General features: G+C 39.1%; 1 protein-coding gene across 1 annotated transcript in view; it reads left to right on the forward strand.

Moving 5' to 3' along the window:
* Positions 1–27,435, forward strand: part of slc35f3b (solute carrier family 35 member F3b) — a 44,993-nt gene continuing 17,558 nt past the window's right edge. Inside the window, exons 1-2 of the mRNA XM_062430739.1 lie at positions 1–98; positions 1,077–1,291. Coding sequence (XP_062286723.1) covers positions 1–98; positions 1,077–1,291 — 313 coding nt within the window. The remainder of the gene's footprint in view (positions 99–1,076; positions 1,292–27,435) is intronic.

The raw sequence follows: 27,435 nt of genomic DNA on the forward strand, positions 1-27,435 counted from the left end.
ATGTACGGGGATGGAGAGGGCACTGTGTGGGACCGGGTCGCACGGCCCCACCGGGATTGTATGTGCTACCTTGGACCTCCTACTACTTTGATGCCCATGTAAGATATTTAAACTTTTTTTTTTTTTAAAGATGCATTGCAGCCCGAACGACAGAAGTGTGGACACCTGTTGCGCACTAAATTTTGCAGGAGCATCGATTGAGTAAATTGACTTTAATGGGCAGGGATGCTGTGAATACAAATAGCTCGAATGTTTTGTTGTTGTTGTTCTAATTAATTTAATTGACGTTATACATTTAACTGAGGGATATTGCCTTATAATGTTTGCTTGGACTAGTTTGTGCACTTCTGTACAAAAATATATGATCGGGCAACGATATGGCAGCACAGGGTAATATTTTACACCCCGATTTGTGTCTTCGTGCTTCAGTAAATCATGCTCTGCTTTCAGATGTTGATGCTTTCATAGCGCCTCTAAGGTTATGTCAGGTAGGCTAACCTACTTTTACGCTTTATTTGTGCAATATTCAAGGAATCTTTTTGTATTGTTTTACCTCACCTGCTGCAAGCAAAGTGAAAAGTAGTCCATATATCTCCTCTCCTCTGCTCTAAATGACCAAAATGATATCTGATAGGCTGTGGAGTATGAGCAGGCTGGGCGCAGTTTTGTGCTCCATTGCCTACACAGGAAGCCCGGAGCTGTCACAAGTGTTTCGTCTCCATCTCTACAAATCATTTATGATCGATTCATTGGTTTCAAATTCCTATAAGCCTATAATATGAGTTGCACAGTACATAGTAGGCCTATACAACAATTGCAAGACCAGTCACTTTCGTTTAATGTCTTTTCTTACTGTTGTTCAGCGGGCGCTAGGCCAGTGAAGGATGATGAGAGGCGCTGCAGGGGCCCTTAACGCTGGTCTCTGTGGAACATACAACACTGACTTCCCTGTTTTAGCCAAGGAGAACTCTTCTATCATCAAGTCATATTCATACTGTAGGTCCATTTCCCCTCTTTTTTTCCCAGAGCTCTCACTTTGTCTTGTACCACCGCCACCCTTTGTTCTCTCTTCCCAGCGGGATGCGCAAGTCGCCCGACGTGAGCCCCAGAAGGCTTTCGGACATCAGCCCTCAGCTCAGACAGCTCAAGTACCTGGTGGTGGACGAGGCCATCAAAGAGGACCTCAAGTCTTCCCGCTCAGTTGAGGACATCAACAGCGCGTCCATAGAGGAGCGAATATTGCGGATCACTGGCTACTATGGATATCAGCCTTGGAATGCGAGCTACAAGAGTGAGTCCAGCAATGTTACAGCAGTTTACATGCATGGGGTTGTTAACTTCTGCCACTGTAGAACATCAAGTGTAGTAGTAGGTCTGTAGGTGCACTGTTGGCTCATGCAACCAGGATTTGGAACATAATAATGGCAATATTCAGAAAAATGTATAAATCTGCACTAATTGCAGGTTTCACAGTGTTACTGTGAGAGTCCATATAGGATAATGGAAATGTTCCTGTTCCATTCTTTTACCAATACAAGGCATTTAAGGGCCCCATGATGTGTCCCCTCTGAATCACAGCACTCAACTTCTTTGCATCCATCTTTGAATCCTTACATTGACTTAAGTTTGAAAGCATTCAGGGGATAGAGATCGCTCTCAGATAAGAAAATAATGATGTACACATAATCATTGTTTTTGTTATTGTTTTCACTGAACTGAAATCTTATCTCTCCCTTGACTCTGAGAATTAGATGCTAAAGCATCACTGTTACTTCTGGTTGCCGTAGACAATGGGGCTAATGTTTGCTTCGGTGGAGCTTGGAGTCACACAGTGGAAATGTTGCTTGGAGCAGTTGATTCTTTGAAGAAGAAAAGAAATGCTGTCGACGCAGCTTTTATTTTCCTCTCTCTCATTGTCTTTGTCTGCATCACTGTAGTAGATTTGCATCATTTTTCACGCAAAGCAATAAACGCCTGAGCTGTAACTGCTACTGATCCAGGCTGGATGCTATGATGGATACACAGTCCTGCTTCACTTGCTCTGTGGCTATAGTTTTCTGAGGTGGTGTGAGCACAAACCACAACACGTCTATCTTTCATTCATTTGTTTGTCATTGCTGCACTGATGGGAATACATTCAGTATGATTTTGCTCCTCGATGACCTTTAGCTGCAAGCTGGTGGCAAATTTAGTAAATTTCATAAGAGAGACTGCAATATTAAATAGCTGCCAGGCTACTTTAAAATTCATAGGCATATACCTTCTAACCACTGAACACTGCAGACTTCACAGGGCAGCTGCTGCTCACATTTTAATTTGTCTTTACTTCTTTCTTCTCTACTGATCATATAGAAGGGGAAGCTATAGCCCACAAGAAGCAGGTTACTCTACTTTAAGCCTGGTGACCATGACTCAATAATACTTTTTTTTCTCCTTTTTGTTTTCCTAAATTCAAATTTGATTAGATATAAGCATATGACACTTTATTCTGTCCTCTCTGGGGCCATCTGGGTGCCAAAGCGACGGTAGTCAAATATACAACACTATTGCACACATATTTGTATTAAGGTCTTTTGATAGACATCAGTACTTTTCAGTATATTTTCTAATATACTGATTTGTTCAAGAAGGGCATATTAAGAAGTCTTGTTGGACTTCAAGCATCCGGATTGTTGTTGGTCACTAATACCACTGAAATACTAAATGGATGGACGAATTTATGAGATTTTGTTTATTCATGCAAGCGTTAATCATTTGTTTAACCAGCTAGTGTGTTGATTTGATTTGTCTGCTTTAATCCCAGCCTGGAGCCATTGCTGTTTATCTGCAGGTAATTTAGACTTGCTTCTAAAAACTGTATTTCTGAATGATTCAAGCAATTCATTATCTGTGTAGCTGTTGTTTTCCATTTAAACACCAAATCATAATGGCTGTTATGGAACAGACCTACAGTAATAGCGAGTATTGCTTGTTAGAGTGGGTCTGTTTTCATTCAGCTGAATTAGACAAGTGTCCATTCTCTCAAAAGCACAGACACTTCATCTTTTATGGGGAAAATTGTTTTTATTTAATTCCAAAACACTTAATGTTGACCTGCTAACTTATTTATATAGTGCAGTCTTTCCTCTTGAATGCTACTTTATGTTGTCATATTGCCAATAAAATATTTCACGATGAGTTGCACTGTTGTATTAGACACTTCTCTGTGTGCATGGCCATCATGGGACATGTCACTTCTCAATTAATTGATGCTGCATTTTGCCCTTCAGGTAATGTTTGCGCGTTTGTTCAGCTTGCTTCCGTTTCAAACAAACCGAACCCAAAGCAAAATAAAAATATGCCAGATCAGTTCACTGTGGCCCACCTAGTTGCAGCTGTGCTTTGTAGAGACTGAAGTCTCACTCGTCACACGTTGCACACAATTGCGTGCCATGTGTTGAACAAAAGCAGCCCACAGACCTCTCCAACACACACAACCTGACTACTCAGGATCCACTGGCAACTCGGTAGAAAGAAATGGCTGTAATGGCTGGAGAGTGAAGGGTTGATGCTGAAGGCAGCCAATTTCAAGGGAAGTGGGAGGCAGAGTACTTCTCAGTTGAGACTGTTTGTTTCATTTACCACCAACCTCTCCAGATTGGCGCGTATGCTCTTTTACACAGGAGTAAGCAGAGTGAGAGTGAGAGTAAAGCTAGTTGTCAGCCATTACTCTGGCTTAATGGCTCATCTCTATATCCTGAATATGAAACTGCAGAGTTTGAAAAATATGCAGGATGTTGTAGAAGCCACCCAAGCATAACTGCATGTGTAAAAGTACCAAACAGAACATGAAAACCCTGCTAGAGTGAGTAACTTTCAAATAAGTGGAGTGCATGCAAACTCAAAGCAGAATTAAGTTTCAAGACAGGAGTTTATTAAACAAGTTTGTTTGCTTTCATCTCAGATTGACTCACATGGCATTTAATGCTCTCTCTTCTCTCTCCTCTGTAAATCGATTAAGATAGAAATACAGCCAAAATGCCAGTTATCTATTTCCTTCTCCATGAGAGAAAAACTGTTGATGTCTGTATCAAAGAAAAGGTCGCTGGTTACTGGGGAAAGGTTACTGGAGAAAAATGTGTATCTATATGTCATAAAAAGAAACTTGGCCATCATTATTTGATCTAGCATTCTTCTATTCTCTTGTTGAACCCCATGGATAAAGATTTGTAGTCTTTATAGTTCAATCAAAGAAGCTGTTGACTGTGCAATTCAGAGCAAAGTTCCCAAGCACTGAAGTTAAATTTATTAGATCAGCTTTGACTCAAAGTAGCAAGACATCAAAGCAGTCCTGCAGGAATTCTGAGATATTATCTACCTCATTTATGCTAATCCACCATGGATGATACTTCTCCAGAATTCGAACAAAATGCCATCTCATAAAAACCTACCCACATCATGTTTAATAAAACATAAATGAGTGTTCTCTTCTTAAGCTGATTAGAATTTTGCCCAAAAAGAAATTTAATTTGATATCACTGCTGGGGGTTAACTCATACGGACCTCTTTCTTCGTACAGTAGAAATGAAAAGTAGAAACCTGATTCAAATGGAATGTCAAGAATGTCATCAGCAGATTGAGCCACTTTAAATCAGCTGTAATTAAATGTCTAGGCATTCACTTGATCTTGGCAATAAGCAGGGACAATTTAAACATACTTTTTTAAAGAGTTTTTTTTCCACACCTGAAACAGTTTTCCAAAAAGTGAAGTAATGTCCATGCTTATAGTTGCTCTTATGGAACACAACATAACATCAGGCGATCTAGTTGCCATTTGCACTATTATTGCTCATCTTAATGATTGAAGTTCTAGTCATGAGTTAATTCCATAATCGAATTTAGGCTGAGAAGCTTGTTTTGCTTCTGATCGTCATAGAAATAAATCCTGTTTTCTAAGATTAGGCCTTATTTTTGTGAAATTGTCCCTTTAGGTTCGTCCAGTTCCACAGAAGGGAAACATTTGTCAGACAAAGAGACTTTGTTCTTTTTCCTAATTTACTCACACTATCTATCACAAATGTAGCGTCCCCTCTGGTGCAAATTTAGAGCTTCACGAGGCATGAAATGAGGTTGGATTCTATTTTGAGCTCAGGGTTTGGCCATGGTGAGACGCACAGTGGAGCAGGTTAGAGATAGCCCATGTACCCGATTTTCACATTCACTGCTAGAAGTAACAGGACAGCTGGAAGGAATGGGCAAGGTACGGTTGACTGTGGCTGATGACTAAAATGACTCCTTTAAACTCAGCTGGAGTGGGATAGAAAGAAGGGAACAGTAATGTCACTTGCTCAGTTCAAAAAGTGTTGATGTCTGTATCAAAGAAATCCAGCTTGCATAGAAGGTTGGTTACAAACTCCTTGAAGTTCAATAGTTTCCTCCATTTTACACCTGCATCATTAAAGATGCAGAGATGATAGTTTTTCTATTGACCATATATTCTCAACAGACCACAGTGAAATGCAGCCAAAAGATGCAATGTAACTGAGAGGACAAACTGATCTTTTCCCAAATTGAGGGACTGTTGCTCTCTTATAACCCACAATAGAGTGCAATATGGTCGAGCATGTTGTCTGAAGATTGTGGAAATTCACCCTGGGACATGTTTTCAATTACTTGCTGAAATAGAAGAAATATAGTGTGTAAATGAGTGTAAGTGGGCAAAATGTTGCTTCAATTTTGTAGTCTTGACATTATTTAATTGATGATGTGAAAATGATGCTTTATGAGAGCAATGGCTATTCATTGGTTTGTCATAGGCACACAGAGATATACTCATGAAGTAAGTGGGTAGATAACCTTTTTTTTCTTTTTTTCACATTGTGTATTAGATTTAAAGAGAAACCTCTACAACATTCATCAACTACGTCCATATCAGTAGCCTTCATTCAAGCCAAACAACTACAGGCAGAGGTCTTGTCATAGGTTGATGCTCAGTTGAGGGGCCATATCATATACATAGATAAACAGAGTCAATATTACGCCTACACAAAAACATTTTCCCATGCTCGCATGCACAGTTATTCAGAGGGAGACAAAAACAAAAAGCGATTAAGGAAATGGAGACAGCAGCAGTACATTATTACAATAAACAGTTTAATTTATTTATTAATGTGTCTTTATGCATACATTTTTAAATACTGCTACATGTTTAAATGATATGCATAACATACAAAATACTAAAAAAATCAGTACCCAAAAGACTTGAACATCATGGTGTATTTAATATTTAATGTAAATGGGTTATATGACAGCGGGACACATATTTATGAGTTTTGGGTATATACCAAATTCATATGGTACTCATGCCAGCATCTGACATGATGGCAGAATGGGATTATTCAGACATGCAGTTCTTTTTCACTTGTGCGTTTGTGTATCAATAACTATGTTCTGTCTGAACCCATCGCCAAAGGAGCTGAGGCATTGCCTCTACAGGAGCAGAGCTACTGAGCAGCAAATTATCCTGCTTCAGCTCGCAGTCTCAGTCAACCAGAAGGACTGGAAAATCAGCAGCGAGAAGAACAAGCATAGAATTCATCGCAAGAGACATTTCTGATGGTATTTTGTGAGCTTAGTTTGATTTAAAACAAAGTAACTACAAACTCAGTAGTAGTTTCATGCCTTGTCTTATAGTGGTGTAGTCAAGGCTTCTCTGAACAAGTGTATTTTAGGCTTTTTTGTTGCCACCTCCAGTACAGTAGAAGCAGTTTCTGTTGCGTAACATCACATCTATAATTGAGAAGGATGCATAGATCATCATCACACACCTGCTACAGATGTAGTGCAGAAGCGTGCCCAGTGGACTGGAGGAACAGCACATCAGCTATATGACTTTGAAGAAGAAAAACCCCTGTCTTGTTTCTTTTAGCTGCTTGTCTTTGCTGTCAGTGTCATCCAAAGTGATGGAGATTACCAAGGATAGAGGAGAGTGCCTGAAGAAGAGCAAATGAGACAGTTGGTTCACAGGGCTTGTAACAATATTGTAGAGCTGAATGTTTCTCAGAGGAACCTTTTGGTAGGGGCACTTTCCTTGATGGAAAGCAGAGTGGTAGCATCTTTATACAGTAAGTTGCATAATAGTTGAGACAACGAGTTGCCTTAGCCTGCCATTGTTGGTGTTTCTCAGAATTAATCCTGAAGACAGTAGTAGTAACTGAATTACAGCTGTAGTACTTTGTCCTCAGTGTTCACTCTTTCTTGAAATTGAAATCCTGCCAGTTTAATGCCAAATCCTGTCCTGGTGTCATCCCTCTCTCCTCCTCACTCCTTTTACCTGCTGTTAATTAGAAGTTGTGAAGTGATGATTCCTACCTCTGCGTAATTAATCCTGGGTCTGCTGTGACCATACAAAGCACATCATTGTCTGTGTTGGCCACAGAGGAGCAGTACTCAGGAACTGAGAGCGCAAAGTGTAAATTGGGTTATGCAAGTAATTAGGAGGCTTATGTGGACATCTTGATGGGAGAGGATAATCATCGACAGCACCTAGCAGCACAGGTACACACAAATGCAATCTCTCCCCAACTGTGATCAAGTAGTGTGAATCTGTTGGCCAGTTATGAAGATATCATGTTGTGTCCATGACGCAGTTAGAGCAGACATCATTGATACAGCAGAGAAAAAGGTCCAAAAAGTAGACAACACCTGCATTTGTGCCAAGTGTCAAGACTGAAAATGTGAAAAGAGTAAAAACAAGAAAAAAAAAAGAAAACAGAAACAAAAATCATCTCAATATTTAGCTCAGTCCTGTAGTTTAAGCAGGTTTGTACAACACATATCTACTGGCTTATAGTCATGAAAAGTTGGGCACCACTTTTCAAGATTAACTTCGTCATTCAGACCCAGGGCAAGTGCACAGCAGAACAAAATTATACGCTTGGCTCAAGAATGAAAAAAAAGAGCGAAAAACTGACAAAAGTAAAAAATAATTAATTAATTATATAATACTGCACAATTATGAGTATATGGCACACAATGAATAAAATTGCATGTCACAGGATGAAAGCACAGTCTGAGTTTGCATGCAAGAGTAAGTGGATGCACATGTTTGTTTGTTTGTGTGTGTGTGTGTGTGTGTGTGTGTGTGTGTGTGTGTGTGTGTGTGTGTGTGTTGGGTGGGTGGGAAAAGAAGCTTATACAGAACCTGCAAGTTCTTAACTGTAACTGTATGCAGTTACAGTCTCTTTAAAATGTGGCAAGTATGGGAAGGGGGAGATGGGCTCTCCTCACCTGTCACAGGAAGTGCAAGTGCTGCTGAGCTGTCTTGGCTAGAAATGAGGTGTTTAGAGTCCAAGTCAGGTTGTCCATGGCATGCACTGTTATATCCATTTACCTCTTCTCCTATTTGCTAGAAAAAGTTCCTCTCCATTTAAAATTTTCAAACATCTTAAACTTTCAGAGAAAAAGCCTACTTTGCCTTTTTCTGCATATCCCATCACCATGACATTATGTTCCTGCGGTTATTTATTCCTGAGGCATTATGCAGGATACGTGTAAACCCTGGTGCATGACCGACAGCTGACCTTTTTGCTGCATGTGAGCGCCAAATGCTACAGAGTCCAACACTAATCCACAGGCGTTAGTCACACTGTTTCTTTTTCTGATGATTCCAATTAGAGACGAGAAGTGCAGTGAGAAAACACAAGAGAGTCGATTGGCACACCATTTGTTGTGTAGTCTGCAAATGATTTTGCTTTTCTATCTTGAGTAGAGTTATATCTAATTATCTATCTATATCTAATATCTAATATCTAATTTACATTACTACATTTTTATCTGTGGGTCAAATTAGCATGTGTAATGTAAAAAGGATTGCACGTCGTGACAAACACAGCTCATTGTTTTGATTTCACGGCCTCAACTTAACTCTTTTGATTCACTCTCACCGTTCTCATTCATGTCATTTACCACTGGAGCCTAGCACCAAACAGCAAAGAGCAAACAGGCAAAGTTAGCAGCTGTTCAACCTAATGTAGAATTTAGCAGCTACAGACGCAATCATTTCCCTCAGGAGCGGGTTGATCCAAACACAGCTAAGTTATCACTGGACTTGTATCATCAGTGTTGTTGGGGAACTGCTGTAGGGAACAGCTCGCTAAAACATTTGTCATAACATTTTTACTAGGGTATAAAATATCAATACTCTTATAACAGCTTGTTTTGTCAATCCAACTGCTCCCACTCTACCCTACCTCCCAAAAGAAGGAAAATCAATTAATGGTGCTTTAAGATTTATTGGATGCTACTGACTGTTCTACTACTGAACACAGTATATTAACAAAATAAATTATGTGGTATATTGTTGTTATGATGGAATTTTGTAGTAAACATAAAATTGTTTTTCACAAAGTGTCTTCAAAGTGTTCTTGTACATCTTTGCAAGAATCTCTCTGACTGATTTTCTCAAACAACACATATACATACATCAAATACTGTAAAGGCTAATATAGTTGATCAATTCAAACATGGGCGAATAGGAGGGCAGGAATGGTTTAACTGCTAAAAACATTACATAACATGAACATAGACAGACGTTATTATAAAACCCACCAAAAATATATATTTGACAGCAAGAGAGCAGCTGGTGATTCTCATTGGTAGAGAGTTTGACAATATAAGTGTGACTATTAGTTTGAATAGCACATGAAACAACAAACCATGTAGGGGTACATGCATGACTGCTGCATTAAATTTCACCCTCATAGCAAATCATCATACAGTCCTTCAGATTTATCAGTAGTGACGAACATCAGTCAGTTTTCCACCTTCAAATCAGAACAAAGGACAGTAAATATAATGTAAACAGTGAGTAAACAAATGGCGTACAGTCAGCCTTCTTCAGGGTCAGCACTCATTTCACCAGCATTGGTGATTCATATTTTCCAGAGGCTGACAGTAAATAGATGGTGACTAATTCTTCGAGTGCTGATACATGTTTGTTTTAAACCTGATACTTTGCCCCGTTGGATAAATGGTGACGAGAAACAATTTCACAACATGTTCCAGAGGGAAGAGGGGTGCATTAAAAAAAAAAATCATGGCTGTTTGACCTCAAGTTATATTGATGCTTAAATTTATGTAGGTAAAAAATATAATTATGCCTGATTGTATTGTCAGCAAACTGTGCCATGCTGCAGATTTCTGTTCAGTTGTCCCTGATAGATGATTTGTCTGCTTGCCTCAGGCAAATCACTATTAAAAAGCAGTTACATTCAGTGGATTCATAACTATAAAGACTCCTGTATATGCAGTAAATACAGTCATTCTTTAATATATGTTATGTTTTTTTTGTTATTTTGTACCAAATTACAATATTTTCACATGTTTGGCTCTTACACATAGATTGCAGTCTGGTGTGATACTCTAGCTGATTCAACGAATAAAGTGAAATTCAAAACTACTTGAAACAATTAGACCACTGACCTACCGACAGTTACTGCTGTGTTGCACCACACAGCACCACTTTATACCAGGGAGCATTGCATGCTAGCATTACATACGGTCCAGATACAAGACTTTGCTGGTAGCAAAGATGAAGAAAGCCACAGTCACAAACAGTTTACTCTTCAACAACTCTCCATGATCTACAACTGTTTGCTTTTTTTCAGGTGTCTCAAGTGTTTGAGTTACATCGGATCCTTTATGTAGGCTATAGGCTACAAATGATGATGAATATAAAAATATTAGAGTTGCAAATGTAGTTTGACTCTCTACTAGGATCCTCGTTGAAGATGTTCTATTATTATCCTCTCTTCTACCCTGCACAGTCATGCGACATCTGCTCATGCCAGCTACAGTATCCTCCTATTTCTCATACTGTTTGTCTGTTTCCATTTGTCTGACTGCCATTTCCGATATATTGGATGTGTGACTGAATTTTTTCAACAGGGTGAGAGTGGTGACGCCATTGATCAATCCATCTGGTACATACTTTTTAGCTTAAATCTATTCCAGTCCCATCCTCTCTGTCCTTGTTTGCCTCTACTATTTGTCTTAGTCACTTAAGGTAAAAGCAGGTGGGGACGTGGAGAAGAGAAACGTGTTCTTCCTTCACTGCAGTAAAAATTGAGCAGGCTCAGCATGTGGCACTTGAGATTAATTTGGAAAAGGCTTCTGTTATCTAAGACCAGAGAGAAATAAACAAAAGCAGCCATGCATAGCATATGGAGAATAGATCTGTTAAACAGCCTGTTTTCTGGTTGTTTAGTTAAAAGTCAATACATACTGTTATGGAGTTATTTTGGAAAGGGTTGCAGACTTGAGCTTGTGTTTCAGCCCACAGTGCAATATGGTGCTTTAGGTATATTGCTTCACACTATGGTTGGGAGAACCACGTTTTCAAGAATGTTCTGGCATTGATATATAGATGCAGTGCTGATGCCATGGAGTCATGGCCTTGCAGAGACCTTTAGAGAGGCAGTTTCTCAAAGTTAAAAAGGTGCACATGGAACAAGAACACTGTACACCTCATTTACAGCATAACCTGTTGAATTATATTAACCTATATTGAAACAGAAAGTAACATAAAATCTTACAACAAACTGCATCAAACTTCATCATTGTCCCCCAACTAGATGAAATGGGAAGGGTAGGCTATGATTTGCTTTCTATTGTGTGTGTGTGTGTCCTATTGGCACCTATTAAACATCACACAGCCAAAGGCAACATTCTCTGCAGGCTGGACAAGGCATGCTAAGAGCTCCCAGCACTGGCCACAGTATAGATAAACTGTGCTTTCAAAAACAAAAACCCCTGAATGGTAAAAAAGGCTACTCCTGTAAAGACAGACATATATGTGGTTTTTAAACAAAGAATATGCTTTTGATATGCTGACAATCTCTGCAAAGCATAACATGTATCTCTTCAAATCCCATAATTACACAGGCACTTAAAAAAAAACTACAAGACATACAATAACTGGGATGGAAAGGGGAGAATCATTAAAGACTATTAAAAAGAGTATCAAAAGTAGTGCAACAGCTGCAAGCAACACTGGAAATATAGTTACAAATCCTTGAGACACCATTTGTTGTATTTCATATTTTGGCTGAAATACCTTATTGGGTGTTGGATTTTTAATTGGAGATGTCACTGAAAAAAAGACTCAACTTTGTAGGAATCTTTTATAAACATATTATATGTATATATGTACATATATATATTTTTCAACCTATATGAGAACAAAGTTAATTGTTATTATTTCCCACTGTATTTCTTCTGATATATATACAGTACTTTTCTGCTACTTCTACCTTTCATCAGCATATCTTCAAGGTTTTTCTCACTGGCATTGTATTAACATAGTTACTGGAGTCAACGACTTTTAATAGCTGTATAAAACATCTTGAGCTTTGACTTTTACCAGTGGGGATGCCCTTTAGTTTACATTTGGATAACAAATTGTGCCTTTAAAAATATTTTCCATTATTTTTTTTTAGATACGGGTGTAAGTTCCTTATAGGTTTCCTGCTTTGAATTGGTTCATGTCGTTCTTTCCTCTTTAAACTTTAAATGGAAATGTATTTAAATCTAATACTGTACATTTCTTTAAATCTTGAATCAAAGAAATGTATTAGATTTTCTCTCCTTTGTAAATTTTTTTTTAATTTTTTTTTTTTAACATTCTCTCTGTTTTTCTTTCAATAGCATTACATGCTGCAATTTTTCTCTTTTCCATCTCCTCACTCCTAATTCCTTCACTCACTTTAAAAATTAAAAAAGTTCTGTTTAAAAATTTGACAGATCATGGAGCAGTATGGTATAATTACAGTAATTGTGGGCAAACCACACACAGTGGGAATGCATCAGCAGTCATGCTATCCAAATTATAAAGCTACATTAACATTACTGCAATGTAATGTAATGTGAGTTTTTGCTTCTTACTTAGTTGTATTTTGTCTAACAGATTATTAGATTTTCGCATTTTAATGTCATATTTCATCCTCTGAACTCTGATTCATCCGTCCGTCTAATGAAAGCAGTTCTAGTTTGCCTGCTAGCTTTAGCACAGAGGTTTTGTTTGTTTTAACACCAGCGTAGCAGGAGTGGGCAGTGGTTGTTAGTTCCTCCATGTTAACAGTAACAGCTGCTTCAGTGTCTCATAGGGGGTTGCAATGTCCAAATGGAAAACAAAACAAGCGCTCCTTGAAGCGACAAAAGAAACTGGACATCAAGGGGCAAAGGGGCAGGTGCTTGGCCACCCTCACCCTCCCTTCCCCTGCACATGCCTGATCAGGGTTTATAAGGGAGGAGGGATGGAGGCGATGATGGTGCAGCCTAGGGCAAAGTGGGGGAAGTGAACAGTACAGTTATGCCCCCAAGGCACAGCCTGGTGGTACCAGGGGAGGATCAGATTATGTTCTGTAACTGAGTTTCCACGCTGTCATTTTGCATCTCTTCATTTTGAAGCATCTTCATGTTTTTGTCACTTACTGCTGATCAAGCAATGTGATTTATGATATGATAGATTGACACATAGGTTACTGTACATGTGTATATAAGAGAGTTTCCTCCTGGAAGAGGTAACAAAGTCTAAACTCTCTGTCAGAGAATTAGGATGTTGCTGGATGAATCTATTTCTAGATTATAAAGACCCCTATACTGCCTCTGTAGTCTGTGTAGGCTGTGATAGGCTAGCTAATTGCTGCGTCTGCACTGAAAAAATTATCTTTGGTAAATGTTGGACAGTTGGTCTGTTTTTTTCTAAACTTGTTCAAAGGGGTATATTCCAACTGAACACTGCATGCTCTCAAATTTGAATCGTGTTTGAAAGTTATCATTTGGTTTCATAAGCTGGTTAGAGAGAAATTTAATTAATGTGAATGGAGATTTGGAAAACAGCTAGCTGCAGATAGGTGTCAACAGTTCAAATGGCAGGAAATGTGGAATTTAATTGAAACACATGCGATTATTTAGACATCAAAAACACATTTCGAAGTCTAGCTAAGTTTCTCAATAGCTCATTCTGTCTCATAGATTGTTGGTGTGCTTGCAGGAGTATCACTAATGACAGCGAGAATGTAAGCAGTTGATTTCCCTTGTAATGCAAAGGCCATGAGCAAGCGCATCCGACCATCTCTCTGGTTCCTCACTGCATGGGGAGTTTCATAAATAGTGAACAATGGCACTGTGTAAGCATGGAAAACTCCCCAGCTGACAAGTTTTCACAAGTCCTGTGACCGTCTCAGATCTTAAGTGCTTTAAAGTCTCTATGCAGTACATTACAAACTGTTCAAGATGACGAGCAGAACATGACTTAAAAGATATTTCATGTTTGCGCTCTCATCTTGTCTCTCAAAGCATAATAACTGTCAAGAAGACAGTGAGTGAGATTTAGTTTGCTTTAGAACATGTGAACACGGGAGAAACGGTGCATTTTAGGTTTTTATGTCGTTGTTTTTTTTTAAACTACAGTAGAGTTGTTGTTATCAGTTATCATATTTTAGTATAATCACATCCAGATCTGATGATCAATCCTCAATCCTGTTGTCACAATTGGAAATAATCAATGCATGTTCAGTGATATAGCTACATAATAATGTGTATTTGTAACAACAAGAAGAAAAAAAACTATAGTTGTAACTAAATTATTATTTTTATTTATTGATTAATCAGCTGGTAATTTCATAATGAATCAATTACTATCTGTTAGATTCTAGAAAAAAGTCCAAAGGACATTCCATTTACAGTTTGAAATGTTAATTATATCAACTAGTTGAGTTATCAATTAATTGTTTGAGATAAATATTCTATCAATCAAGTTGATTAATTGATTAATCAATTTTTTATTCCAGCACAAAAAAATTATATAAATATTTGTGAATTATACTTTTATCTGTCTGTCCTATAAAAACATTTTTAAAGGCAGAATTATTCATTTTCAGAGATCTGAACTGAAGTGACTTAAAACGTGCAACTGCATTTTGCTCCGATTTCATGTGAAAGTTTTGGTGTCACATAGTCTTACCGTCCTGACACAGACCCAGAATCTTTTCTGTGAGAAGCACAGTTCTACGGACGAATATGAGGTATTAAATCAAGAGCTCTGTGATGGGGCTGTAGTCAGTCGGTGAGAGCTGTGATAGCCAAGGGAGCGAGTCTTCCCCATGCATGTCACTATAAGTCATTATTATAACCCCCAGCCCTCAGTACAAAGTATTCAACGTGGGTCAAGAATCAGGCAATTAAGGGAGCTGTGGACATGGATGAGAGCCGACAGCCAAAGGGGGAGTGCAGAAGGAGCCAGGAAGGCTTGAACCTCCTCTCCCCCTCAGGGAGCTGACTGGTCCACATCCTTCAGCCCACTACATGTACAGAACAACCACTTAATCACAATGCTTATTTAAATCAAGCCAATGCACAGGACTCCATTTGCTCAAGCACTTACTTTGCACAATCACTTCACAGTGTAAGCACAGTACTCTGAAAGGACTGTTTATGACTGAATATTGTACTGAGCATTTACAAAGCTGTGTTTTTTTTGTCTCAAGATTGCCAAAAATATCAAAGTGCTTTTACTGTCTTTGACCCAGAAAAAACAAGGTCACTGTGACAATATTATTATTTGAAATACTCCACTCATCCATTTATTTTCCATACCACTTAACCTCTAAAGGGTCGCAGAGGAGCTGGAGCCAATCTCGCCTGACATTTAAATATTAGTAGAATGAATTTGTGTGTGAGGGGAAAGTGTAATGTTTATCACAGGCTACTGAGTTCATTGTAGTGTCTACTGTAAATCAGACTTTTCTTCATGCTCTCACTTCATCAAAGCTGATTCTATTTCCTGTCCAAACAATTCAAACAAGCTCAGACACAGACAATGCACAACCCTTATATGTAGAGCACCTCGCTTCTTCTTCTCAGTGTGAATTCACGGTAATTACTTTAGAGAATGGAGCATGACTTCAGGTGACAATTGACACCCATGTTGCTTACGCCACACTTATTAAGAAGAGATGTCCCTCTAATGAGAACAGCCCTGATTGGAGTGATAAATTGCCTCATTTTTGGTGATTCCATCACCAGCTGATGAAGAAAACAGCTCTTCCAACCTCTTCAAACTTCATAACAAGCACACAAAGCATTTACAGCTTTGCAAGGGCATCAAGTTCTATTTTTGTCCAATGCTTCTGCTCACTATTTGCCTGTTTGCTCTAGCTGTTTGAGGTTGGACTGAGAAGTGGACATAGAGGAGAGAAAGAGTGTGAATTTTACACTACTGACAGCACTCACACCTGCTCCTGGCCTTTTGAAGGGCCTCCAAACACCTGCTGCTGTGGTAGATGGAAAGATCGCTAGTGATCAGAAACCAGCTTGATCAGTGTTGAAAGCGACTCGGCTGGACCCGGCATCAAATCTGAGCACTTCAAAGACAAAAACCAACAGATCTAGAGCTTAATGGTAATGTGATTATACAATGTCAAATTAACATCCTTTTTTCATTGGGCAATCAATGAATACCATTCCCCCCCGAGAAAGACTTTTATAATGTTTTTGCTGCAACTGCCAACTGTATTTAACTAGTTTCTTTTCCGGTGTTTGGATGTATTCCCTAGCTTTGAATTATTTACCACAAAAGGCAGAATCCTATGCCCAATTTTTGTCAGTCTGCCAGCCTCGATTATGTTCAAGTAAAATGACTCATATCATCAAATATATGCATAATTGAGGTGTACAGTCCCAGGTGTGTTATTTTACTGGTCTCATTTGTGCACAGGATGTTCACACAATTCTGTCAGCAGTCTCCATGGTACCATCAAAGATGGAGATTAGTTGAATCCCTCATTTAGGGTCCCATGTCGCTGGCAGTGAGTGAGAGGTTAGGTTATTTTTCAGCCATAAAGCAGGTTTATTGATAATTGTCATTCAACTAAATATAAACCGCAGTATTTTCATTAATTCTCATTCATTTCAGTGTTTTCCCTTAATTTAATTTGTAAAGGTGAGGTCATATGTAAAGCTAAATGTAATTTTCCATGATATGTTTCCATTTTTTAAACCCAGTGTACATGGCTGCTAGTAGAGTTGGCAGTGCCTTTTCAGGTCCATCTTTTTGTAGCATTTTGTCTCCTCAATATGAAGAAACTCCCTTGAAAAAAAACAAGAAAAAAAGGAAGACAGTGCTTCACAGTGTGACAGAGCACTAACAAAATCATCTGAAAGGATGAGAAAGAGAGGTGAGAGGGAGAGGTGATCACAAAGAGCCACCACTGTGTTTGTTACTATTTTTCACCTCTGTGTATGTGTGTGCGTGTATATACTTCAATGGTTTGTTCCTCTGTGAAGTGTGTGTTAGTGTCTGTATTTTCTGTGTATGTGGGTCATTGCTTCTCCACCTTTCATTACTGCTGCCCCACTTTTTGCTCCACTGCTGGGGTGCAAATTTGATTTCTTGGTCATATTTCATCCAGACCCAGAGCAAGTGTCTTTATGGCAAGTTTTTATTAATAAGTACATGTGGTCACAGTGCCCCCTGCAGGAAGAAAGGAGGCTCTGCAGCGTCAATGATATGTCGTTTACAGAAGTGCGTTAAATATTGTAGATAATTAGAGACAGCAGCACCACACATAATAACCACTATTTTCCATTTTCTAGTGTATCATACACTAATAGCAAAAAACAGGCAACAATAATTGTTAGTCTCACTATTTATTACATGGTAGGGTTGTATCTGTAAGTTACGTGGTGCTCTGACATAAGAGTTAGTAATAACTAGAACAAAATGCACCATTCAAGAATGTAATTTCTTAGTAAAAGAAACAGTTTTATTGCTTAATGAAACGATTATGTAACATCTTATGTTAGAACTCTAAGTCCACACTTGTCAGGCTCAGGTAATAGCCTGATATAAATGCAAGTGGCAGTGAGAAGCTTTTGGAAACGCTGCCCCATAATTACAGCAATTGAGAACAATCTGAACAATGTTAAGCACAGTGAGATGAGTGCTGTTTAAAGATTAGACTTTTCAGCAAAACAGCTGGGAGGCTTTTTCTGTTTCAGGAGCACGGACAACTTTGAATGATATGAATGCATAAAGCATACAGTGGAGCAACACTGGACAGGTGTAAAATTAAAATCAAAGTTATCATGAAAGTACATTATAATACGTATGATGTTTTTCAGACTATATTGCCTGCCGAAAAAACCCTGTTAAAGATTAAATAGTAATACTGTAGTTTGACAATAGAGGGAGCCAGCAGAATTTATTCTCTCATCCTGCTGTTTTAATGATGTTAAACTGTTTAATCTAATTACCACTGCCATGAAAGTGATACTAAGTGATGTCTAAGGAAATCAAAATGAGTATATAATGATTATGGATGCATTATTGTCTGCTGCATTTACTTTACAAAAACAGTACAGTATGCACTGTATCATACGTAAATAATACTGTAGGTTATCTGTTTTTTTTGAAGGTGGGTCTCTGTCATATTTCCATAAGATCAGATTCACAAACAGTCTCCAATCTGCCTGTTTATGTGACAAGTCCAATTTTGACCTGTTCTTGTTTGGTTTTATTGCATCAGGTACTGGTCAGAATCACTCTTGTTTCAGCATCTCTGTCATTATGTCTTTCAATACACAAAGGCCTCTAATGGACTACAACTGTACTAGAAACATCTGCAAATACAACTTTTACACGCCACATGCTGTTGCTGTGAAGCAACCTTGATTGGAATGGAGACATTTGCTGCAAGGGGCTGATTCCTCTAGTGGGATGTAAATTTAATGGAGACTCACTCTCCCTGATTAAGCATGAGCCACCGGGATGGAGTGTGATTATAAGGGCTATCATCAGGTATTACAACTTGGCAGTTTTTAATAGATGCTGCTGGACTTTATTAGCTGTGGTTGTAATTAAGAGGAGTTCCTGCATTACTTCATTTTAAAGCAGCAGCCAGTCTGGCTCCTTCTGTCCTCCTCTTAGACAGCTCTGGGCTTTGAGTGGGAGGAGGTTATAAGCTCTGTGACCCATGAGCTCCTCTCTCAAACAAGCACCCAGTCAGACTGTTTTTTGTTTTTTTGTTAGACTGCATATGTGGAACAGCCTATTTATGTAGTCATTTTTAAGTGACAATTCCCCAATTATGAGTACCAGCTTATCAAATGTAAATATATGATGGTCATCTTTGGGATTTATACAGCTGGTAAATATACCTGACCTTTTAATGTGCGTTTTTTACTATTTTCTGACATTTTACAGAGCAAATGATAATCAGTTCATCAAGAAAATGATGTGCAGATTAATCTATGATGCAAATAATTGTTAGTATTTGTGAGCACTGATAGTACATACTTAGTGTGTTGTTTTTTGGGGGGGGTGTTTTTTTTTTTTTTTTTAGCAGATTTTACTATTTTCTCCTACCGAAGACAAACCTATGGATGTTTTTATGTTTCTGGCGAACACAGAGATTTATGCAGCATAGTTGATACTTTAAGTAATTATAGTCTGTAGTTTAGTTAGGCCTGCACTGCATCTATGAAAAGTTTAAAACTTGATGGAGCTGCCATTGATACATCCAGCAAATGAGCTAAGCTACTGGAGGCACATTTTGTACTCAGCATACATTCAGGCTGCACAAAAAGAAATACAAAAGGGAGTTTATTTTAAAAAAAAAAACAACACTACCAACCATTGTGGACAGAAACTTCAGCAGAAAATCAAGAATAACGTGATTACATTGGAGTTCCTTTGAATGTATTAACAGCACTTTTACTATCACGCCCATGTATAATTTCATGCTCCTCTTCTCTTGAAGAGGCAATATATTACATTAATGCACTGAGGTTTCCCCCAAACAACAAGGGATCTGCACCAGCTTTTTGATGAGTATATTTTATGTGAAAGTTCTCTCTTGATTACAAAAAAATGTCAGCCTATATGCTACTATTCACTACTAGATTAATCAATATTCAGTCATTGCGGTTGCAGTTTAAGTTACAGCTTCTTAGTATAAGGTTTCAGGTGCATATGAAAAATCAATGCAAGTGCAGGCCACCATGTACTGTAACTCTGCACACAAAAAGGTAAAAGTGTTTTGGCAACAGTTTTTCCTACCTCCCATGGGAACCCGCTGAGACCATTAATCCAATAAACTGCTGTTGGTTGCAGTACCCTGACAACCGCTTGCCTCCACAGATGAGCCGTGTCTGCTCTGAAGATGTATGGGGCCCATGGAGATGGAAAGTTAATTCAACTTGACCTCTCTGGTACTTGAAACAAACTATTATTTAGGACTTGATGCAACACTTCTCACGCACTGGGAGTTGTTATTAAGTGTGAGGGCAGCGAGATGGACTCCTCTTCAGTCTTATAATGAACCCCTCAGCTTTCATATTTACTGCTCCGCTGCCTGTTGTCCATGCTAAGCAAGAAGTGACCTGAACTGGAACAGCGGAGGAAGAGATGGTACAGATAAGAAAAGAAAATACTGAAAATCTCTCTTTAGTTTAATTAAAAGAAAACACAGGCTGAAATACCTCAACAACGAAACATTCATGTTCCCAAGATGAGGAAGCCAACTGACCTTTCCTCTTGATATACACTATGGATAACCAGGGAGTTTTGTGCAGACACTCCTAGTTCCCCCACGATGTTTCCTAAAGACTTCTGTGATCGACTCACTTTTCCTTTAATGCCTCCATAAGGAGTTAGTGATGTGTCTCAACAACTTCTTGAAGGATTGGTACAAATATAGGACCATTATCATGTTTTGTCATTGTCACTGTGATTATATTGATCTTAGCATTTAGCTCAAAGCAGTGCTGCGCATACAGTCTCAGAGAGCTGCATCTTGTTTAATAGAAATTTGAAATTGGTGGCAACTGAAAATAATGTTATACAGTTATAATTGTGCCCACTGTCATTGATCTAGAAAAAGGATTTTGTGTCCCCCACTGGCCGAATCATTTACAGAGCATTGACAGTGTTTTCGTTAACTATTGCCTTTGTAAGAAAACTTCATTTCAGCTGAGTAAGGTTCACATTAAGTAGTTGTTATTGGTGTTTGACGAGGAATTGATTTGTTTTAAATCAGGTTTAGCTGTGTCATTGGACAGAAAGGCGAATAACAGATCTGTTTGGCAAAGAGCAGCTACAACAGCTCTGGCAGTCTGTAGCAAACAGCCAGCAGCTGTACACATTTACTCACACTGACTACATTGGTTAATTCAGATCAGACAGTGAGAAATCATTTACTCTCACACACACCTTTTAGAGCTCTAAGTCAATCATCTTCAACTATCAAGAACTCTGTGCAGTGTGATTTGCAGCTGAAGCTCTTTTATACATAATCAATAAAATAGATTTTCAGACCACCTCATTTCCATCCCTCCCACCCTGCTCTGTGGGATTACAGTAAACTGCTGATTTATAATATTGAAAGTGGTGAACACATTAATTGGAGCACATATATCAAAAGAAATGAATCTTTTTAGAGGTTAAATCACCAATTGAAGCAAGTGTTACTTCCATTTACATAGCAGCGTGGTTCTAGGATTAGCAATGTCTGTTGGTCCAGACTGCAGCGTTTGCCATGACATTTTGAACAGACATTCATGGTCCCCAGAGGATACATCCCTCTGACTTTGGGGACCCTGTGACTTTTTCTCTGGTGCCACCATGAGGTTTACATTTGTGCTTGTTTGTGAAATGCTAACAACTTTATTGGATGGATTATCATTACTTTTGTTGACATTTATGTCTCCCTTATGCATTGTCAATACTTTTGTGATCTGTAAAAGTTTCATTCAGCACCATAGTCATATCAAAAGTTAGATTTTAGATTTGTCTTGCATGACTAAATATCTGCAAAATGAATGCCATTTACATCAGCCTGACTTAGTTTAGTGCTAATTAACAATGTGCTAATAGGTGAACATGACAAAAAATTATCTGCTAAACATCAGCATTTTAGCATTGTCAGTGTTAACATAGTGACTCTTTGTCATATTATGAGAGGCATTTTTCATTGAAAACATTTCCTAAACAATATCTAACTGTGCCCATTTCTTGTTGTATTCTTTTTGCTGGCTACAAGCTTAATGTTTAGCCACACTGGTGATCCATATCAGCACAGTTAGTTGGAATGACATATCACATAATGCCTTTTATGGTTGCCTTTACTTTGTCCCAGAAGGCCCAGAAAGATTGTTTGACCTGGAAACTGGCTACTGTAGCTTCCCTCATTATTCAGCATGAATACACATGCAAGAAAAGCACAAGCCTTTCTTTGCAGCGCACTAGAACATTCACTGTACACGGAAGACTAATCTCCCCTCATCGGCCTCTATCAATCTCTGGGTAGAAATAAAGATTCAAAAGATTGCACTGATGCAGGAACCTCAAAGGATACCTGTTTTTACACGTCTTTATTGCGCATACACACTTATCTCTATTCATATACAGCATGTGAATGTGTGGTAGAGAGAGAGAGTTGTCATGTGGTGTCTCGGAGCATGGACTAGTTTGATCCTCTTCTGTGTTCACAGATAAAAGTCTATGAGTCACTGACTGGGATCTTTTAATGATCTCACCCGCTTCACCTATTTCCATCTCCCTGTCTTTCTATCAATAATAGCATACTCTCTGCCTCAATCTTCATGTTCTTACCATACTAAGCTCCTGAAAATTGGCAACATTAGTTCCCAAAAGACAGCTGGCAGCTGCTGAGCTCAAATGGGACTCATGCAGACACACACATAAAATGTGACATGGAACAGTGTAACTCATAGGTGACATGTTTCATGTGTTTATCCATCAAACATCCTGTGCTGCTCTTTTAGTTTGTTCACTGCGAGCTCTTGCACTTCATCCATTACCTCCCATCCGTTGCTCCTGACATTTCCCACTCTGAAACCCAAACACATGAGGAGTGGGATGCAATGGAAAATACTGAAGGATCCAGTGAATTTGGTTGCTGAAGGACGTCAGAAAGGGTCTAAGGAAGAAAGTGTTTTGAGAGCCCTCTGTCCTAGTTTGGCAGGGCAGGAGATTCTAGGTTGAGTGTGAGGTACAGTCTTAGCAGTGAATTATTCAGTGCAGATTCCTTTAGGCATGCTCCCACTCAGCAGATTTTACACACACATGTATGTCTTTAAAGACATTAAAGCAGGGTCACAGGGACAGCAGCGGCATCCTCCAATCAATACTGAGCGGTCCAATCTGTCCCACTGATAACCATCTACTTTCCGGTGAAATATGACCTGCATGTATGTTATGGCTTTAGCTCAGCAGTGACAATGACATGACAAAGCTATACAGAGAGGGTGTCAGGCACAATTACAGTTGAACAGCTGCTACCACTGAGTGTGTTGGACAGTTTCTTTCAGTTTTAGAGAGTTATGAAAGTAGAAATGAAGCTCTGAATTGTTACTTTAGGTTGCAATACCAATTTATGATGTTGGTAGTAAACAAAAAAACAAAAAAAAGACCTAGAGAAGGGTCTTGGGACACTCAGCAATGTGTTTTAGCACCTCTCATTCGCCACATGGATGAGCCTGAAAATGGTACCTACTTCAAAGCAGTACAGTTTGAACTGAAATGACTTTGTCAAAGTCAAAGACAGAACATGCACACAGAAGAGTTGATGTGAAATGTGACATTATCAAAAGCCTTACCTGCAGGTCAGACAGTCCATCACCTGGAATTTAAGTCTCAATCAATTACAGTTGATAGGATACTGTGACACTGAACAGCTGAGGTACTATTATAGAGTTAATTGACAATTTGTTCAGGGCTGTGTTGTACTGTACCATAACAACAGTTGATTATCGGGTCATAGAGCATCTTATTATTATCGCAGTTATTTAGAATATAAATTACTAATCTTTGGCATGTTAATTTTACTTTTACTTTAATTGTATTGTCAGTAAATTTAATATGAGAATTATCATAAGATGTAATTTTCTGTATCCACAGACCTACGAAGGAACCTACAGACTTATGAATGTGATGCTGCATTATTCTCAGTGATTACAAATGAACATTTTAATCTCCTTTTGAATTACATTAGATTCAACTTTATAGTCAGGTCAACCACAGTAAAAGTACTAGATGCTACTGCAGTTGTACAAAATAAACAAACAAAAAAAACTGCACAAGAAGAATGAGCGCAGCTTCTGCAATCCAATAGGATTTATATGCCTTGTTGTACTTTCAATTTATTTGTGAGTAAAAGCAGATTGAATATAATCTCTCTCATGGGTTTTGTGTGGATAATATTAGCTGTTGAGTTAAGATCCCCTCCACACATATTTTAAGATGTCTATAAAAATACTATAGTTTGAACAATAATTTGGGTCTAATATGGTTTATAACACACACGCGCGCGCGCGCGCGCACGCACGCTAGCACGCACGCTAGCACACACACACACACACACACACACACACACACACACTGCACACATCTTTCTGCACAGTGAAGCTCAAGCATCAGTGAATGAACAAAAAACAAAACACATTGTTGAGTGGAGGGGGACTTTAAACTTAACGTTGTACATGAACATCTTAACATATACCCACAAATCACAGATTACATGTGATCAGCTGCAGATCCAATTGAAAACAAAATAAGCACTGGCGTTTTCAGGAAACATAATAATAATTGAGATAATTGAGTTCAGATACGTTTTAAGTCTCAAACACAGATTCAGGAACATGAGTATATGAAGAAAAAAAGCCATGGCCAAAAAAAACCAAGCAATAGACTATATTACAAAGTGGACTCAGGATCCCTAAATGGGTTTAAATTGCGGGTTTTCAACGTGATACCCAGATAAAAGACGGATTATTAATTCACTGGGAAACACTCCACTTAGAGTGTTTGTGGGCTATCCATCCCCTGCCCCACCATCCCCAACCTCAACTGCATCGGTCCCATTATATCTTTCACAGAGTTTGCCTGCACCCTGTCATATCAGTGCATCCGTCCATGCAGACAGTCCCATGCGGAGCTTTGTCTTGCCCTGGAGGGACCACACGGCCACAGGGAGGTCGGAGAGGAGGTCTGCTTCGGGACGGGGGGTTGGTGGGAGGTGGTTGTGATGCTGTAGGTGGACTGATGGATGTGTGACGTTGGCGAATTGCAGCAATTGCCAAACTGTACGTGAGGAGAGACCAGCCAGGACGCGCTGGATACAGCAGATTTGGGGTGGGAAGACAAGTAGAGGAAAGGGGGTGGGGGGATACGACAGAGGAAGGGAGAAAAAAAATCATCAACAGGGAGTTGGATGGACGCGAGGGGACAGAGCGCAGGAGGGCGACTCTAGAAACATCAAGGGTCCCATCAAGAGGTCTGGTGTCTGCACCAAATTAGCTTCAGGGATGTAGTCGAAGCGGTTTCGAGCTCAGCCCATCCGAGCTCATCATCATGAAGAAACACTCCGCAAGGGTTGCCCCGCTGTCCGCCTGCAACAGTCCGGTACTCACCCTCACCAAAGTGGAAGGTAGGGGGAGTTCATATCGATTTAGACCGATTGCGCTGCGTACTGGGGCTGGTGCGTGTCTCTTGGGCAGCTTGTTATTTCCCCCCTACAGAATACCCTAAATTTAGAAACCTCCTTCTGTTGATCTGATTGGGGATTTCAGCTGGAATATATCATTCTACTCACGTTTCTCTTTCAAGCCTCTTTCAAGATCAACTTTTGAAAAATCTTACTGTGAGGAAGGTAACGCAGACTAAACGAAGCGCGCAAGTTACCGTTAAATCCATATTGTTAGCCCAACATTTACAGATATAAATTGGCATCGGACAGCTTACATTTATTTTCTGCATAAAATCATATTATATAAACCACATTATCTGTTTATTATTCCTATTATGATGTGATGTGTTGCTAAAAACACACACACAAATGAAGCCTGAAACATTCTTGTATTCTCCAAATGATGTTATTGACGCATTGAGTCTTTTGAGTCATGCTGGCCCGATGAATACTGTGCTAAATTTACTGGTCAGTAGGGTGTATCCTAAATTGTTATTGCAGCAGGGATTCCCCTCACACTCTCCACCCTCCACTCAGTCACTGTCTACAGGAGTCCCAGCTAAATGCCAGAGCATCACGCCAGAGCAGCCAGGACAGGAAAACAGCAGTAAACATGTTAATGGTCCCTGTAAATGACTGCTGTTCAGTCTGCCTCTGGTTGGGTTTCCCTGTTTATCTTATCTGCAGGAGCACAATTATGAAACGGACATTTCCTGCTGACATCATTAGGGGGGAAGGCTCCTCTCCTGTGGGGTAGTGATGCTCTGTGTGTGTGTGTGTGTGTGTGTGTGTGTGTGTGTGCGTGTGTATGTGCTGGTGTTGTTGCATCAGCTCCAACGCACCTGTCGTGACATCTCAAACAAGTATAGAGTCATAGCTGCCGTCCTGGCTGTACAGTGCAGCTCTTCTGATCTCTTCCTCATCCTTCATTCCTTGCAGAAGGGTGATGTTATGCATTTTTTAATCTACCCCACAGCACAGAGGTCTACTGAATGTCTCTGTGCTTGACAAGTGAAGAGTAAACACTGAATCACAGTGGAATTAGCAAGCTGATCTCACAACAGAGCGGTATAAGCACCATGCATCTAAAGTAATCCCACATTCATTTGCATCTCTTCAGGGGCTTAAGGAAAAAAAGGACTAAATTAAACAAATAAAGAAATTGCAGACACACATTCTTAGCATGCATTTACATCTATAGTTTTTATTATTCTATAAATCTATCACACGTCACGCTGCATGAAAATAGAGGTTATGATGACTTCAATGTAAAATCACAGTTACTGGTGTGGACATTTTTCAAAATGTATATTTGGCCTCTAGAAAAACATTTTTTTAAAGTTATATTCAATATAAAAATTAATTTTAAGGAGGACTATGACAAACGCAGGTGAAATTGTTTGCTCCTCACCCACTGTGACTGTGAGTTCTGGCAGTCCAAACTTCAGCTTGCTGACTAAGACCTGTCAGTGAAGCTTACTGTCTGTCTGATCTCCAGTTGTTTGGGATATTATTGTGAAAATATCTGGAAAATACTTCATTATTCATAATCTATGACTAGACCAGTTGCTAGAATATGAATGAAGCATTTCCATCCTATTTCACACGAGCACTGCAAAAATCAGATTAATTTACAAGACACTGCAGTTGTTTAAACTGCATTGCATGTATTCAGTCACTGTGAGGCCCCCAAATAATCACTGCGGCTTTATTGCCAATGATTGTAAACTTATTAGCGTGTATGTCAGCTCAAAATATTTTATTTTCAGAGTGACTGAGATGGTAGGCTATTATTTTACGAACTCAAATAGAGAGTATTAGCAGAAGCCGTGGTGCTGTGACATATGGCTGGGGATAGAGAAATGATTGTAAATGTGTGTTTGTCAGTGGGGGGTGGGGGGGTACGGTA

Source organism: Scomber scombrus, chromosome 12 (assembly GCF_963691925.1).
Source record: "Scomber scombrus chromosome 12, fScoSco1.1, whole genome shotgun sequence".
Classification (NCBI taxonomy): Eukaryota; Metazoa; Chordata; class Actinopteri; order Scombriformes; family Scombridae; genus Scomber; species Scomber scombrus.